Here is a 14,505-nt window from a genome sequence, read left to right as displayed (position 1 = left end):
GTGCGTGTGGTGGAAGGCAGAGGGTCGAGGTTCGTTTTTCCCACGTTCGTGCCCAGCTGGCACAGCACCACTTACCGAAAAACCCCTGGCTCCCCACCGCACTGGTGCCCGCTGATCGTAGCCCATGGAAGACGCCATAGAACCAGGGTGCTGGCTCCCCTTGCGGTCCCCCAGCACCGGCATGGGGAGGCCTTCTACAGGCCTAACGTGGATAAATGAATAAACTCGCACAGCTGACCAGACACATGCTGGACAGCCAGAGGCCACTGAGTGGCAGCGCCATGGTCCGTGACCCTCTCCTCTGTCTTGACCTCGCTGCAGATCACAAAACCGTCAGAAAATCAATGACTGTTGTCCAGACATAGTCACGGCTTTGTGCTAAGGTCTCAGATACCCTTTCAGAGGCTCACGAGTCTCTACACTCCACGGGCCTCGTCCAGCAGGTGGGGCTGTGGAGGGAGCTCCCTGTGATAGCTGGGCGTCCCCAAGGACACCCCGCTCCTGCAGGCAGCACGTCAGCCCTGGAGGATAACCTCCTGGCGGCCACGGGACACTGGTGGCTTCCTTGCTCAGAAACAGTGGGCTAAAGGGCCAGGCTCTTCATGAGCGTGGCATGGGCCTCAGCCTGAGTCAGGCCCCGTGTTCACCGTCCAGGGCCACACTGCCCACTGGACTCAGACCAGGCCACATGTGGACCGTGTGCACCAGACAGCCCAGAGCCTTCAGGTCAGCGACTCGGGGCTATTCAGGACCTGCCTCCTCTCCCAGGGGGCACCAGGTGCCAGCTGGAGCACAGGCGGGGATGGAGGTGAGGGTCAGGACACCCTCTGACAAAGGACTCTTGTGCCTCCGCCGCTGTGGGAGGGGTCCAGCCGGACTGTACTCTCTCATCCACACGAGGGGCAGGCCGGGATGGGCCTGAGGCCGGGGGCCTCCGGCAGCTGTCGGGCCTCACTGGCCTTGGGGATGATGCCCCAACCGCCCCAGGCTCACGGCTCAGCCTCTGACTGCAGGGGAGCCCTGGCAGCCTCGGCGGAGTCTGGTGCCCGCGTTCTCCACTGCCTGGCCCTTTGCCCTTCAGGGCCCCAGCGCACTCCAGTTCGAGAGCCTCACTCAGCTGTGGGCTTGGGGTGGCATGTGCGCATGCTCATCCCCTCCAGGCTGTGCCCAGCGCCATCTGAGCCAAAGGGGCTGCATCCTTCCCCTGGGGGCAACCCCGGAAAGCGGCACAGGCCCCTGAAGCGGGAGTCCCGAGCTGCGCGGCAGCCCCGCACGCCCCGCGGGCACTTGGCTGCCGCCATCTGTCTCCCGTCGCTCGTCCTGGTCTCCATCTGCCGTCCGAGGAACCGAGCATCAGACTCAGTCAGGCACACCGGCCTGCCGTCCCCGCCGCGAGACAGCTTCAGCTCTGCCACGGAGGCGGCGGTGGCTTCACACAGTGCCATGTGCTCGGGGAAGACTCACCAAAAGCAGTCAAAACATTAAATCAGAAGCTGACGTGTTTAAAAACGAGATCCAGCCTGCTGCCAGAGAGGGCGCGAGGCCCCGCCGAGCGCATCTGGTGCTTTAACTGGGGAGCCATCTGCGCCCCCAAGTGAAGACGCACACTCAGTTTTAGGTCAAGTCTAATTTTCATGAACCGTCTCAGTGAATAAATTCCAGGTGAGGTGGCAGCAGGTGGCAGCAGCTCCAGGCCCCACGGGAAGGTCAAGGTGGTTTCCGAGCCCAGGGCTGTCGGCTTACGCTCCCGTTGACCCCACCGTGCGTGATGCACAGGTGGTCTCCCGGGCTCTTCACAGGCCCAGAGAGTGCCCCTCGTGCTCCTAAGGTCGCTGGAGACCAAAGCTAAGACGTTTTTACAGACAACTACAAATGGTCAGACGAGATTAGAACATTTAAATAGAAACAAAAATAAATATAGGGCAGTGAGGAAGTGAGAGTCCCTAACGGGAGGGACAGAGTTTCATGGTTGCAGTGGCTTCAGGGTCCCCAGAGTCCTGAGCACAGCTCTTCCAGAAAGTGCTTGCCGGGCGCCTGGACGAGCAGCGGAAGCGAGGGGCGTGCGCGGGGCGCCTGCCGTGGTGGGAAGGCTCCTGGCGGGGAGGGTCGTGACAAGCAGGGTGCAGCTGTTACTCGGCGACACGCAGCAGCGGAGGCTGAATGAGCTCCTTGTGCGTGGCGCTCTGCTGCGCGCGTGGGAGGCCCAGTGCAGTGTGTGGTGCGTGAGCGTCTCACAGGGGTGCACGTCAGGGGAACCCTGAAAAGCAGGCAGGCTCTGGGCGACGCGTCCGGGGAGCTCGCAGGGCTGTGTATTCTAGGTGTCCGATTCGAGATAGACCCGGTGTGTTCCAGGGCATCCTGGCCGCGCCGCTGGTGAGTTGGCATGTGCTCACATGCTGAGACTGACCCCAAACCCTCCTCCGAGCACAGCGGGCCTGATAATGGGCAAGCCAGGCCCAAAGCCTGCGCCCTGGGGTCAGCGCAAGACAGCTGGCTAGAGGGCCGAGGGCAAGCCCAGCACAGCCCACCTCGGGGAGGCCAGCAGGAGCCGGCAGTTGATCTGTGCTGAGCACACGCGCAGCAAGGAAGGGTGGTTCCTGGGCAGGAGGGCTTCGCTTCAGGGCCCAGGGGCCCGCGGCTGTGGGGCGAGCGGGAGCCGACGGATGGGCTGCGCGCCCCCGGTTCCACCACCAGCCACCTCCCGCGAGCCCACCAAGCAGCTGAGCCCGGCAGGCCCCGTCTGCTGCATGGGGCAGAGCCGCGCTGACAAGTGAGGCCCATGCACCCCAACCTGCGGACCCTCCAACACTGACCACCCCCAAAGAGCCTCTGAACAAATCGGTTTCTGAAAAGGCCCCAGGTGATGCCAGCTCCGCCAGGCAGGGAGCCGTGTCCAAGCCCGACACCGGGCGCGGGGTTCCCTGCCCCGCCCTCACAGGGCCTGCGTGAACGCGGGCGTCTCCACGTCCCCACCGCCTGGCAGAGCTGCAGAAGTGTGACCGCACACGGGCTGCGCGAAGTGGGCTGCTTCGGGTTGGAGCCCGTGGGTGAGCCCCAGCTCACGGGCGTGCACGTCTTCCGCACGGAGCACAGGGGACGCCCACGGAGAGCGACGGTGAGTCCCGAGGCCTGGTCCCCTCCGCCCTGCGGGCTGGGAGCCAGCGCAGCGCGGCACCTCTGTCTGCCACGGGCAGATGCCACCTCACACCAGCACAAGCCCGCATGTGTGTACGAGTCACGACAGGGAGACTGGCCCTGGCCCCCAGAGGGCGCCAAGGCCCGGTTGGAACCCTGTCCTCCCTCCCACCCGCCACAGATGTGGCCTCAGTGGTTTCCACTGGGCCAGGTGCCCGTCACTGACATGTGGCCCGATGACAGCTAAGGGCTGCCCCTCCTGCTTCGGAAGAGTCCACAGGCACTTCAGGCTGCAGGGCCTGGACACCACGCTGTGCGAGGTGGGCAGTACAGGGGCCGAACCGCCGCCTCCGGGCTGCTGAGCAGCCGCACTGTGCGCCCGCTGGACGCCCGAGCCCAGCCCTGGCTGAGGCTCTGTTTGGAATGGGATTGGTTGGGAAAGAAAAAAATTCTCTTACCTTTTCAGCACTCTTCTCCAGGCCCATCCTCAGAAGCCACCAGATGTACTGGGGTGTGAGCCACACCACCGGGCAGACACGGGATGGGGGACACTGGCCCCACGTGGACTGGTGGCGCTGACCTGCTCCATGCCACAGGCTCCTGCTGGGACTACACAGCTGGGCCTGCAGGTGTGTCCTCCCCCACCCCGTGTAGTGGGGAGCTGGGAAACTTGGGGCCCAGGCTAAGACCCACCGCCCCCCCCCGCCCCTAATGAGCTGAGGTGAGCTGCCCTCCTTAGCCCAGGAGGACAGCCATTCTAGTCCCAAATTCTGGCCACCCTGGGGAGGGTCACCACCCACATACACAGAGAACTCACAGCTTCCCTGTTTCATAAGCATGTTTAATAGTTTGTCAGTTTGTGGATAAAGTCCTGGAGTGCAGACCATGTGTAGACAGGTCCAGTTTATCGGAGGGGTGGTGACTGAGTCCCGCAGCCTGATGCAGAGTTTCACATGGAAAACCTGACTCACGCAGAGCAAGAGGAAGGGCATCGCACAGAACTGCCCCCACGGAGGCTACCCGGACCCCGTCTTCGGCCCGATGCCAGGGCGTGTCCAGTCCCCACCGAGTGAGCTGGGCGCTGGCAGTCTCGCTCCGGCGTCCCTGGGGCAGGGCTCCCGTCGGTAACAGCGGGGGCCCTTCCGCCAGGTGAAGCGAGGCTGTGGTGGCAGCCAGCTCTCCCTGGCTGGCAGCAGGCACGGTGGAGGCGTGCAGGAGACCCCTGCCCTCCTGCCTCCCTGAGCCCCCACCCGCAGCGGAGTGGCCTCCACACCCTCCCCAGGACAAAGCAGAGAACGCCAGCCCCCGGCCAGCAGCCCAGGCTCAGGGCCAAGAAGAAACTTTGTGGGACAAGGTAGCCTCTGCTGTCCCCAGCTGACGTGACCTTCTGCCACTCCTGAGTGTCCTCCTGTTGGCCTCCACGGCGCCCAGGTTGGAAGCAGATGGGCCAGAAAGCGTCCCTCCTGGGGAGCCTCCCAAAACAGGGCCCGGACCCCAGCCAGGAGCCTGCTCCCTGCTCCCTGCAGGAAGGTGTGCCAGCAGCAGAGGCCATCAGGGGGACGTCTTTGATGCTGGAACTCTCCAGTGACCTGGCAAGGAGGGCCTCCACCTGCCTGGGAGCCACTCCCTGTCACCCTCCCGCGCTGCTGCCCCAGCGTGCGAGCTGTGCCCCGGGCCAGCCGTCCAGCCCACCTGGTTGGGGTGTGCATAACTCCCGTCTGGCGGTGGCTTGCCCCTTGCCACCCATGACAGACTCCAGAAGGTGAGCAGCAGCCACTGCAGGACGCGCTTTATGGCTCAAGTGCACAGCGCTGGGAAGGACTGGCCCCGTGGAGCAGCAGAGGCCTGCCCCTCAGACGGGAGGCGCACGTCGGCCCAGCAGGGCCTTGGCTGGGGCAGCACGGCTGGCCTGCCCACACCCACGGCTGCTTCCACACGGGGGGAATCGTGGGCGGCCCCGACACACCTCCCCCGGGCCATGAGGTGCGGCAGCCCATCTGCAGGCGCAGTCGCCCAGAGCCTCCAGCTCCGTCTCAGGTCCTGCATGCCCGCGAGGGTGGGCGAGAAGCAGGCAGACTCCACATCCGACAGAAAAAGCTCTGAGCCAGAGCCTCCTGCGACACCTCTCCCGGCCGACGAGACGGTAAGGGCCAGGGCGCCTGAGGGGCCGAGGGGGCCCGTCTGCTCCATGTCCGCGTGGACGGCACTCAGAGCAGGAAGCGCCCTCTGTCACGCCCAGAGCTGCCGCAATGCCGGGCCCCTGGGCACAGGGGGCTGGGCCAGCAAGCGTGGGGAGAGGCTGGGAGGAGGGTTCTCGTCGCCCGGGAGTGAGGCAGTTTGAGAGGCCCCAGGCTGAACGACTCCCCCACGGCCCCCTCTAAGCCCCGAAGAGCAGCATCTCCCCGGGAGGACAGCAGCTCCTGGCACCGGGACGAACGGCAGACGCACCAGGCCGCCCCGTCTGCCGCCCCTCAGGCCGCGGCGCGCCAGGGCCCCAGCGTGTCCGCTCGCTGGAGCGCGCCCTGGGGCAGTGCCTGCCCGTGCCCGGCGGCCCCCAGGGTCCGGCTCACGCACTCACGCCGCGCCGGGGCTGCCCTCTCCCCGTGCAGCTGTGCCCCGCCCAGGGCAGCCCCGCCCCCCCAGGGCCCCGCACCCCCGGCGCCCCGCACTGGGGGAGGCCCTGCAGCACGCGGCCCTCCAGGTGCCAGGGGCAGCCACCCCAGCAGCGGCGCGGGCCTCAGACCGCATCGCGGGCCCAGACGGCCGCAGCCTGAGCCCACGCCGGGTCCTCGGCCCCGCCGGCCCTGACGTCAGCTCTCCCGCCTGAGGGCGGCAGCCCATGGGGCACGGGGGACCGCTGCCCTCTGAAGGGAATCAAACAGGGACACACCGTTTGGAAAGAAGTTTTAGTGAGGACGCCGGCGGGTCTTGCCGCCGGGTCCTCGCGGCACGAGTGAGGAGACAGGCCATCCCTGGGGACCTGGCGGGGTCAGGTGCTGTTGGGTCCAGTGAAGAGGCAGTGCAGCTTGGGCTTCAGGTCGTCCCACACCTTGCTCATCTGGCGGAGGGAGGAGGGAGGAGGGCTGGGTGAGCGGGTGGCGCCAGCGCCCCACACACCACTCTCCACACGGCGCCCGCGGGGACCGGTCGCCCGGCGGCCAGGGCGGAGGGGACGTGCCCCCACGAGCTGGCATGCCGCCTCCCCCGCGGCTGCCCCCCCAGCCCCGAGTGGGCCCAATGCAGGGGTAACAGACGGCCCGTGCCTCCGCCCCCTGCACGCAAGACGGAAGGGGCTCGAGGCTGCCTGACGTCGAAGTTTAGGAAACGCGTCGCCTCCACTCGCAGCCCTGTAAGCACTAGCCCTCTGGCTCAGCAGGCCGGACACGGGGACAGCGACCACCAGGTGACCGCCCCAGGGGACGAGGTGCGGCAGGAAGGGGTCACGCCACCCGCGCCCGCCACGCGCTCGGCCCCCAAGGTGAGAAGGGGAGACCGCGGGCACGAGGGTCAGCGAGGCCCAGGCAGTGGGCGGGCGTCCGGGTCAGCTCTGGTGGCGTGGTGGTCGACAGCAGAAAAGCCGGCTGTGGCCGAGGACGCGCAGTGGAGCGGGGTCTGGTCTCCGCATCACTAGACCAGGGGCTCCCTGTGGCCGAGGACGCGCAGTGGAGCGGGGTCCGGTCTCCGCATCACGAGACCAGGGGCTCCTCAGTCACCCTCCGCAGAGAAATCGGGGTCAAGGCCCTGGCGCCTCACCCAGGCACAGCCCAGGATCGCTGGTGGCCCGGCAAACGCAGACCCCCAGGCCCTGGCCCCAGAGACTGAGTTGGGGCTGTGGCGGGATCTGTGCCCCGTCGTCTGCAGGTTGCACGGACTCTCCAGGTGGTTCTGGCACAAGTGGCGCTGGACCTGGGTCTCACTGTCCACTGACCTGGTCAGTCACAACTGCCTGCGGCTGGACAAGTAAACTCCGTCTTCTCACCCGTAACCCGCCCTCCGAGCTGTCACCAGTGACCTTTCTGAACCACGCATCTGACTTCTATGGGCTCACAGGGAGCTCCCTGGCCCCCGGGCTGACCTGCAGGAGCGTGGAGCCCACCCGCCCCGTCCGCACAGGACGGGAGAAGCCTGTGCCCCTCCAGCCTGCCGACCGATCTGGGTCTCCTGCTCGTCTACGAAGTCCCTGGTGACAGGGTCTGCGTGGTCCGGCTGTGTGCCCAGCACAGCCACAGGCCCGGCACAGGGTGACCGCTTGCAGCCTGGCTCCCATCAAGTCCCCAGCTGCTCCAGGAGGGGCGCATTTTATGCCATTTTTCAGAGAGAGAAAAATTGGGCCACAGAAGTTGAACGACCCACCCAAGGCCGGCAGAGCTCACGAGTCACAGAGCTGGGGTTCTAGACACGGCTGTAGAAATGCTGAGCCTGAGCCTGCACAGCACGGAGAGGAGCTGGGGCTGCCACTGGCGGACACACCCTCAGGAGCTGGCAGTGCCCCCTGTGCCGGCGGGAGGCGCTGGGCTGCAGGAACCAGGACGACCCAAAACAGAGAAAGCGCACGGCCACAGAGGCAGGGGCCGACGAGGTCACTGCTCAAGTGCTTCCTCAGCCCTGGCCAGACGCGGGACCCCGGCTGCTTGCAGATGGACGCCTGTGCCGCCGTTTGGGAAGGGTGAGCCAAGGGCCACGCACAGACGCTAGAGCAGATGGCTCTAGATAATTCCGGCCGGGCAAATGCTGCCACAGCATCTGAAATGCGGTCACCAGGTGTCCCCACAGGCTCCGGAGTCACCACCAAGGTTTCGAGGACCCCCCAGCTACGGTGCCCCCCTGGCCGGTTCCCATGGTCTCTGCTCTCCATGTCTCCGTTCCTGGGGATCCTGAGCACTTCACCCCTGACTCCCAGGCCCCTCCAGAGGATGAGAGATTGCCCTTTGCAGTCCTGCCGCCCCTCCGCCCCCGCACGGGACAACTGCACAGCGAGCACTCCAGCCACACAGGGGGTCTGTCTGGACGGTGCTCGGCCCACCCCACAACTCCCCTAGGCCGTTTTTCAGGGTCAACCACAAGGGCGGCCGGGCTGGGCGGTGCAGGGAGCCCACCTCCTTGTGGCCTTGGATCTGGGAGTCGACGAAGGCCCCGAGGAGGTGGGCGGTGAGGGGCAGGCAGGCGTGGACCAGCTGCGTCTCCTGGTGCAGGCAGTACAGGGAGAAGGCGTGCCGCAGCTCCGTCGTCTGGACCGTGCTCTCCTGCTGCACACGGAGAGGCCCCCTTGCTCCCGGGCCGCGGGCAGCCCTGGCGGCACACCGTCCTCCCTCCCGCCCGGGCCCGGCGCCCCCTCCAGCCCAGCCCGGCATCCAGCTGGCCCCGGGACAGGCCCCCGCGGGGCGCACCTCCACGATGCGCGACTCCAGCTGCTGCACGGCCTCGGGCTGCTGGCTGTGCACGGCGGCGCTCATCTGCCTCCGCATCAGGCTGTACTTGTGCAGCGCACGCTGGTGCTTGTGCAGCACGCCCTTCTCGTGCCGCTCACACAGGTCCTGTGGGGGGGGGCTGCGGGTCGGCCTGCCTCTCACAAAGCCCCCATGCTGCCCGGCTGCCCACAGAGGCCGGGGGCATGCCCAAGGGGTCGCAGGAGGAGCCCGCACTCCTAAGCCCTCCGCTCAGGGAAGCCAGAGGCCCGGGGCACCCCACGGCGACCGCCCGCACCTGGCCCGCCTTCCCTCCGCAGCCCTGGCTGCTCCTCGCCCTCCCTGCCGCAGCCCTGAAGCTCACGGGGCCTGAGCAGGAGCGGCCCAGACTCACCTTGTAGGACTGCAGCAAATCCAGGAAGAGGTTCAACTTCTCCACCACGTCGTTCTCTTCCTTTTTGCCCTGGGGAACAAGAACAGGCTAAGCAGGCCGAGCACACACTGGACCCGGGGGCTGCACACGTCCACGGGCCAGGGCCGGCCCTTCCTGGGAACACCAGCCGGCTCCGCGGAAGAGCCCCCCAAAACACGACAGCGCCCAGCACGAGGCGAAGCCACACAGCCCGGCTTGTGGGCCTCCAGCTCCAAGGCCCCTGCCCACGTGTGCCTGCTGAGCAGCACCGCGTGCCGGGTCCTTCCCGCGTGCCACGGCCAACACGTCCCCCGCCCCCCCCCACACAGCCGGAGGGCCGCCACTCCCACCTCCGACACAAGCATGCTGGCAGGGAGCCGCGGCCGGGGCGGGAGGGTGGGGCTGCGACGGGAGTCAGGCAGCTCTGACGACAGGGACAGGAGAGCAGGGGACAGACTGCTGCACGGGAGAGACGCAAGCTGACACGCCGGACGGAGGCGTGCTGCGTGCTGGGGCTGGCAGAGGGGCTGAGAAAGGCCGCCCCCGCCACCTGCACGGCACAGGAGGGGAGAGGCGGCTGGGCAGGGGCTGCTTCTTCCCGCACCTGCATCGCACACGGGCGACAGCAACAGCAGAACGGGGGGGTGGGGGGGCTGATAGGGGAACAGGTGTCCCCGACAGTGACGGGGACAGGGGCCAGGCCATGCCCTTGGAGTCGCTCAGCGCACCCTGGGGATACGAATGAGACCGAGTCTGCTGAGCCCCTCTCCAGGTGCACTGCTGGCTCCTCAGCGGAACCGGGGCCCTTCTGGAACCCCTGGAGCCCCAGCACAGACAGCTGAGGTTCACCCCACGACCACGGAAAGGGTGCGGCCACCAGGCAGCAGAAAATGAGGACCAGTCCGATGGGGCTCCCACCCAGGCTCTGGCACCAGCTCAGGGACTCTCAGGCCCCTGGCCCCTGAGCTAGGAGCTTCCCGGCCACTCGGCCCTACAGTCACAGCAGGGATTCCAGCCAAGAAGGTTGCAGGTTCAAACACCCAATGGCCACAGGCACCCTGGGTCCTCCTGACTGGGCAGAGGGACACAGAATGCAGGCCCCTCCCCTAGTCTGCAGCAGAGAGGCACTCAGAGTCCCTCCGCTCGTGGCAATGACAACGAGGCCCATTTCAGGCTCCGTGCCACCCGAGACCCTAAACCACCACCACCTACGACACCGTCACCAAAGCACGCGCCCCGCCACCTCAGAGAAAACCGCCGGGCGGGCGAGCCAGCCCCCAGGCGTCTTCACGTGCTCAGCGACGGCGCCCGGTGCTGGCTGCGGCTCGTCTGGCCGCGGACTCCACTCAGTACGAGCACCACCTGGGACGTGATGGGTGTCCCGGAAACGACACCTCCTCAGACCCCCCATCGCCAAGCAGCACTTGGGAAATGGGCTCAGAGCCTCTGAGCCGGGAGGGGTGCCAGACACGAGCACCCAGCATGGGCCTGACGCTCGGCCCCTGCTCAAAGGGAAACAGCACGGACCTGAAGCAGAGGAGGGGCAGTGGAGACCCGGCCGGGGCCAGGACGCAGGGCCCCGCCTGGCCGCCTGGGCTCCGGGGCGGGGGGGTGAGGGCTGCGGGCCTGGGGCCAGGACAGCCTCGCCTCCCCGTTACACGGACGGAGCTTTGAGGGGGCTGCGTAGAAGTTTTTAAGGATCTGGTCCAGCCTGCGTGCTCTGACTCGATGCGGAAACTGGCCCCGGGGACCCAAGGACCGGAGCGAGGGCCCAGCGCCCGACACTGCCAAGGCAGGGGTGGTGCTCCACGCTCGCCCGCCCCGCTCTGCAGCCAAACTCCGCCAGCACACCCTCGGTCCCCGGAAGAGGCACGGACACCATCTGCCTGGAGATGGCCCTGGTGCAGCAGCCCGGGACTTCTGCGCCAGCAACCGGACCAAGGGCTTCATCAGAGACATCCCGGGCAGCTGGCCGAGCACCCGCCGCGAGCCCGAGATGCCCCTGACTCCTCAGCCACAGAGCCGCCTGTGCCACCGGGCTCCCGGCAGGCTGCCACACGGCCTCGGCTGCCAGGCGACGGCTGGGCCTTCGCTCCTCGTCCAGGTCACTCAGCACCACCCGCTGGCCGCCTCGCCACCCCGGGGCACCAGGCTGCGAGTCTCACCCTCAAAACACTGTAACAGTTTTAGAGCAGAAAAGCCCCCAGATGCCTCTTCGGATTAATCCCCAATGGTGGGTCCCTTGCAGAGCTACAAAGCGCCAGCCGTCTGTGCAGCAGCAGCATCCCCTGAGGGTCACTGGGGGCCAAGGGCAACCAGAGGGAGCGTCTCGGGCACTGGAGCCGAGTCACCGCTCTGGCGAGTCACCCACAGGCCTAGCTGACCAGAACAATGCACGAGGACTCTGGGACACCCAGAAGTGTAGTCTCAGACGACGTTTCCAAGGGTTATGACTTCTCAGCAGTTTCAAGTGACCAGAACCCAATTTGCCTTTGTCATCATCTAGCCGCTGAAGAGCGCAAATAACCTGAGGAAAGCCACTGGAGAACAGATAGGGATGCGCAGCCCTGACCCGGAACAGCGGCCCGCTCACTCAGACGCAGAACGCCGCTGCGCGGCTCCGGAGGCGCTCCCCTGGGCCGAGGCTCTGGCGGCCCTGGGGACGGGGGCCATGGAGAGCAGAGCAGACTCACTCACCTGCTGGGCGGCCTTGTCAGCAAGCAGTGCAAACTCCACTGAGAGGCCTTTCAGCGCCTGTTTGAGGGACCCCCACGTGCTGCTGTGCAGAGCGGCCCAGGAGGGGAGCGGTGTCGTGTCAGACCCTAAAGCACTGGGGAGACGAAACACACGGGAGAGGGGACACTCAAGGCCTCGAAGCGGGCACCTCCCTGTGCTCGAGCACGTCACCCCTGGGCAACCCGCAAGTCCCCTGACCCAGACCTCACCGCTCCAAGAACAGTGTGTGGTGAAACCCGGCGCCCGTTAAAGAAAGCGTCTCGGCCCCCAGACCTGCTGAAGCAGCTCTTCCCCACAAGACCCCACCCAGCTGCCCTGAGCCAGCAGGTCTGAGCAGTGCCCTGGGGACCACAGAGGTGGCCGAGTCCCCCGGCAACAGCCCCGCGCCCTGTCTGAGACCAGCCGATCTCTGTTCGAGGCTGATCCCAATGACGAGGAGAGGATGCGGGCGAGACTGGCAAGCGCCCACGTGTCCGGGAACCCACGTTTCTCTGCCTGAATGTTCCCCCTCTTTTCTCCCAAACATGAGCTCCCATTTGCCCAGCCTTCTGCTTCCCCTCTTGGAGTGAAATGGGTTATTATGGCAAATAACCCATTTACCACAATGGGCTGCCCCAAGCCCAGCACTGAAGTCTAAGGACGCCTCCCGCCCAAGCGGCCCCATGGAAGCCAACAGGGCCACCTGCCTTAACTCCTTCCCGAACATGAGGAGGTCAGCAGCATTGTCGATGGCCCTTGACGCAATCCTCTCAGCCCGATCGCGAAGCTTGTAAAAGCTGTTGTAGATGTTCCGGATCAGCTCCCGGCTAACTGCGAACTGAGTCTGGATGTCAGCTGGGAGGAAGTCCTGTCAGGTGAGCACAGGAAGAAAAACTGTCACTAGATGCTGAACGCCTTTCAGAACAGACAAGCCGCAGGGGACGAAGCAATCCATCCGAGCGAACAGGCAAATGAGCCCAGACGCCCCAGCGCGGGTCGTGCAGAGACCAGCCGCGACCCCACCTCTACTCCAGTGTCTGCGGTGGGCCTCCCCGGTCTAAAAAAGGACCAGACGGCACTGCCTGTGCAGCTCATGACGCCGGCGTCCACTGAAACTGGGTCAAACAGGAGGTCCCGCCAGGAACACTCAAGTAATGACTTCCCAGCTCTGAAGGGTGGGCGCAGACTCCCGCACAGCTCTGTCCACACGAGCGGAGGCCTCTGCAGGCCTCCTCTAGCCCCTAAGGATGACTTCTGACCAGCTTCACTACTCACTACGATTGACTATGCAATGCCTGGAAAACAGAAAACTTAGGGAACAAAAAGAGGGGAGTCCCTGATTTTGTACTCAGAAGCAGCTTAAGAAAAGGGAGGAAGAAAGCTCCCGAATAGCTACCCTAAGGTCCTTTTGAGAAAAAGACCAGATTAACTAAATTTGAAAATAAACCCAGGCAACAGTCGACCTCCTGAAATCTGGAACGTACGTCCACAGGAAGCCTCGGCACGCAGGCCAGAACCTGGTGGCTCTGCGGAGAGAAAGCCCAGGCCCCGCGGGCCTCCCGCTCGGAGGCCACCGGCCCCGGCCAGCGGCAGTCTCTCTGCCCCGTCCCTCGTCTGCACGATGGGCGTGAAGCCTGCCAGGTTTCAAGCCGCGGAAAGGAGGATGAAGCGAGGAAAGCCTGCGGCGGGCGGGAGGGCGCTCCGGGCGCACAGGACGCAGACGTCAGCTGCGGAGGGGCCACGGCTCCGACCGGGCGGGGGCCGCACCGAAGCTACTCAAGTACCTTGGCCCGTGTCGCCAGCTTGCAGTTCATGAACTCGTCTCCAACACCCTGAGCCGACTCCTTTAGCTTGCTCTGCACATCCTGCAAAGGGAGCAGAGACACCCGACCCTCTACCAGCCGCGGAGCAGCGGCGAGGGGCCCGCCAAGCCCACAGTGCGGCGCCCCCTTCCCCGCGAGCAGCATGTTTCCACGCGCTCACGTTCACTGAGCCCCCCGGTCTCTGCCACCCTGACCCAGGCCGAGCCCCTTCCCAGGGGCCTGCACAAGAAGGGGTCCCCTCTATCGGAGCCCTCTCGCCCCGCCCCAGTGAGAAGGTCCCTTCCAACAGAACAGGTGGCAGCCCTGGGGACGAGGTGGCCTGCGTGGGGTCCCCCTCCCCGACTGGGAGCGGCTCCTCGGCTTCCTGTGGGGCCGCAGTGTGGAGGACCCTGGCGCTCGGGCTTCCGGCTGACGCCGACGTCGTGCAGAGTGCGCTTCTGGGGACTTGTGTGCCTCCAGCTCTGCTGAGGGGACTCGGCTCATGTTCCCGGGGGCACAGCATCACCTGGGCCCACCCCCACATCTGCAGGCTCCAGCATGGCCCAGGGCTGCGGGGCCGCCTGTGCCTGAGGTACTCACGGGGCCGCTGAAGGACAGGAACAGCTTGAGCACGACGTCCTCGGAGAAGGGGGGGTGCCGGGCCACCAGGTTAATGAAGCGCTTCAGGGCTCTCCTCCGGGCTTCGATGAACTCCCTGTCAGCTGAGGACAGAGCGGTCACCGGGCGGCCCGGGGCACGCCCGCCCCACCGCACAGCACCTGGGGAGGAGCCGCGGGCACCACGCAGCACCGGGGGGGTGGACAGCATGGCCAGCGCAGGCCGAGCCCCCACGCCCTGCATGGACTTCCGCCCCTCTGACAGAGCGCCTGAGGCCATGGCAGTGCCCACTGGTCAGGTCCCCACATGTCATGAGAGCCGGCCACACGACGATGCTCCTGGTCCCCATTCAGGGGCCACCGGCAGGAGCAAGGACGTCCTTACACGCCCATCATCCAGCAGAAGGCTCACGGGGCCA

The 14,505-nt window shown here is 66.2% G+C and overlaps 1 protein-coding gene across 4 annotated transcripts in view; it reads right to left on the bottom strand.

Annotated features, from left to right (window-relative positions):
• Positions 1-6,027: 6,027 nt before the first annotated feature.
• SNX8 (sorting nexin 8) overlaps positions 6,028-14,505 on the bottom strand; it is a 28,245-nt gene continuing 19,767 nt past the window's right edge. For 2 of the 4 annotated variants that reach the window (XM_016119119.2, XM_036224939.1), the window contains 8 exons: positions 14,070-14,191; positions 13,452-13,532; positions 12,375-12,535; positions 11,650-11,782; positions 8,935-9,003; positions 8,523-8,669; positions 8,232-8,381; positions 6,028-6,193 (listed from right to left, as the gene is read on the bottom strand). In XM_016119119.2, coding sequence (XP_015974605.2) covers positions 6,125-6,193; positions 8,232-8,381; positions 8,523-8,669; positions 8,935-9,003; positions 11,650-11,782; positions 12,375-12,535; positions 13,452-13,532; positions 14,070-14,191 — 932 coding nt within the window. In that variant the 3' untranslated portion in view covers positions 6,028-6,124. Of the gene's footprint in view, positions 6,194-6,307; positions 8,382-8,522; positions 8,670-8,934; positions 9,004-11,649; positions 11,783-12,374; positions 12,536-13,451; positions 13,533-14,069; positions 14,192-14,505 lie in introns of those variants that run through there. The other 2 variants (XM_016119120.2, XM_016119114.2) reach the window with 2 other exon arrangements.

This window comes from Rousettus aegyptiacus, unplaced genomic scaffold (genome assembly GCF_014176215.1).
Source record: "Rousettus aegyptiacus isolate mRouAeg1 unplaced genomic scaffold, mRouAeg1.p scaffold_m13_p_7, whole genome shotgun sequence".
Lineage (NCBI taxonomy): Eukaryota > Metazoa > Chordata > Mammalia > Chiroptera > Pteropodidae > Rousettus > Rousettus aegyptiacus.
This window is presented reverse-complemented; position numbering and strand designations above follow the sequence as displayed.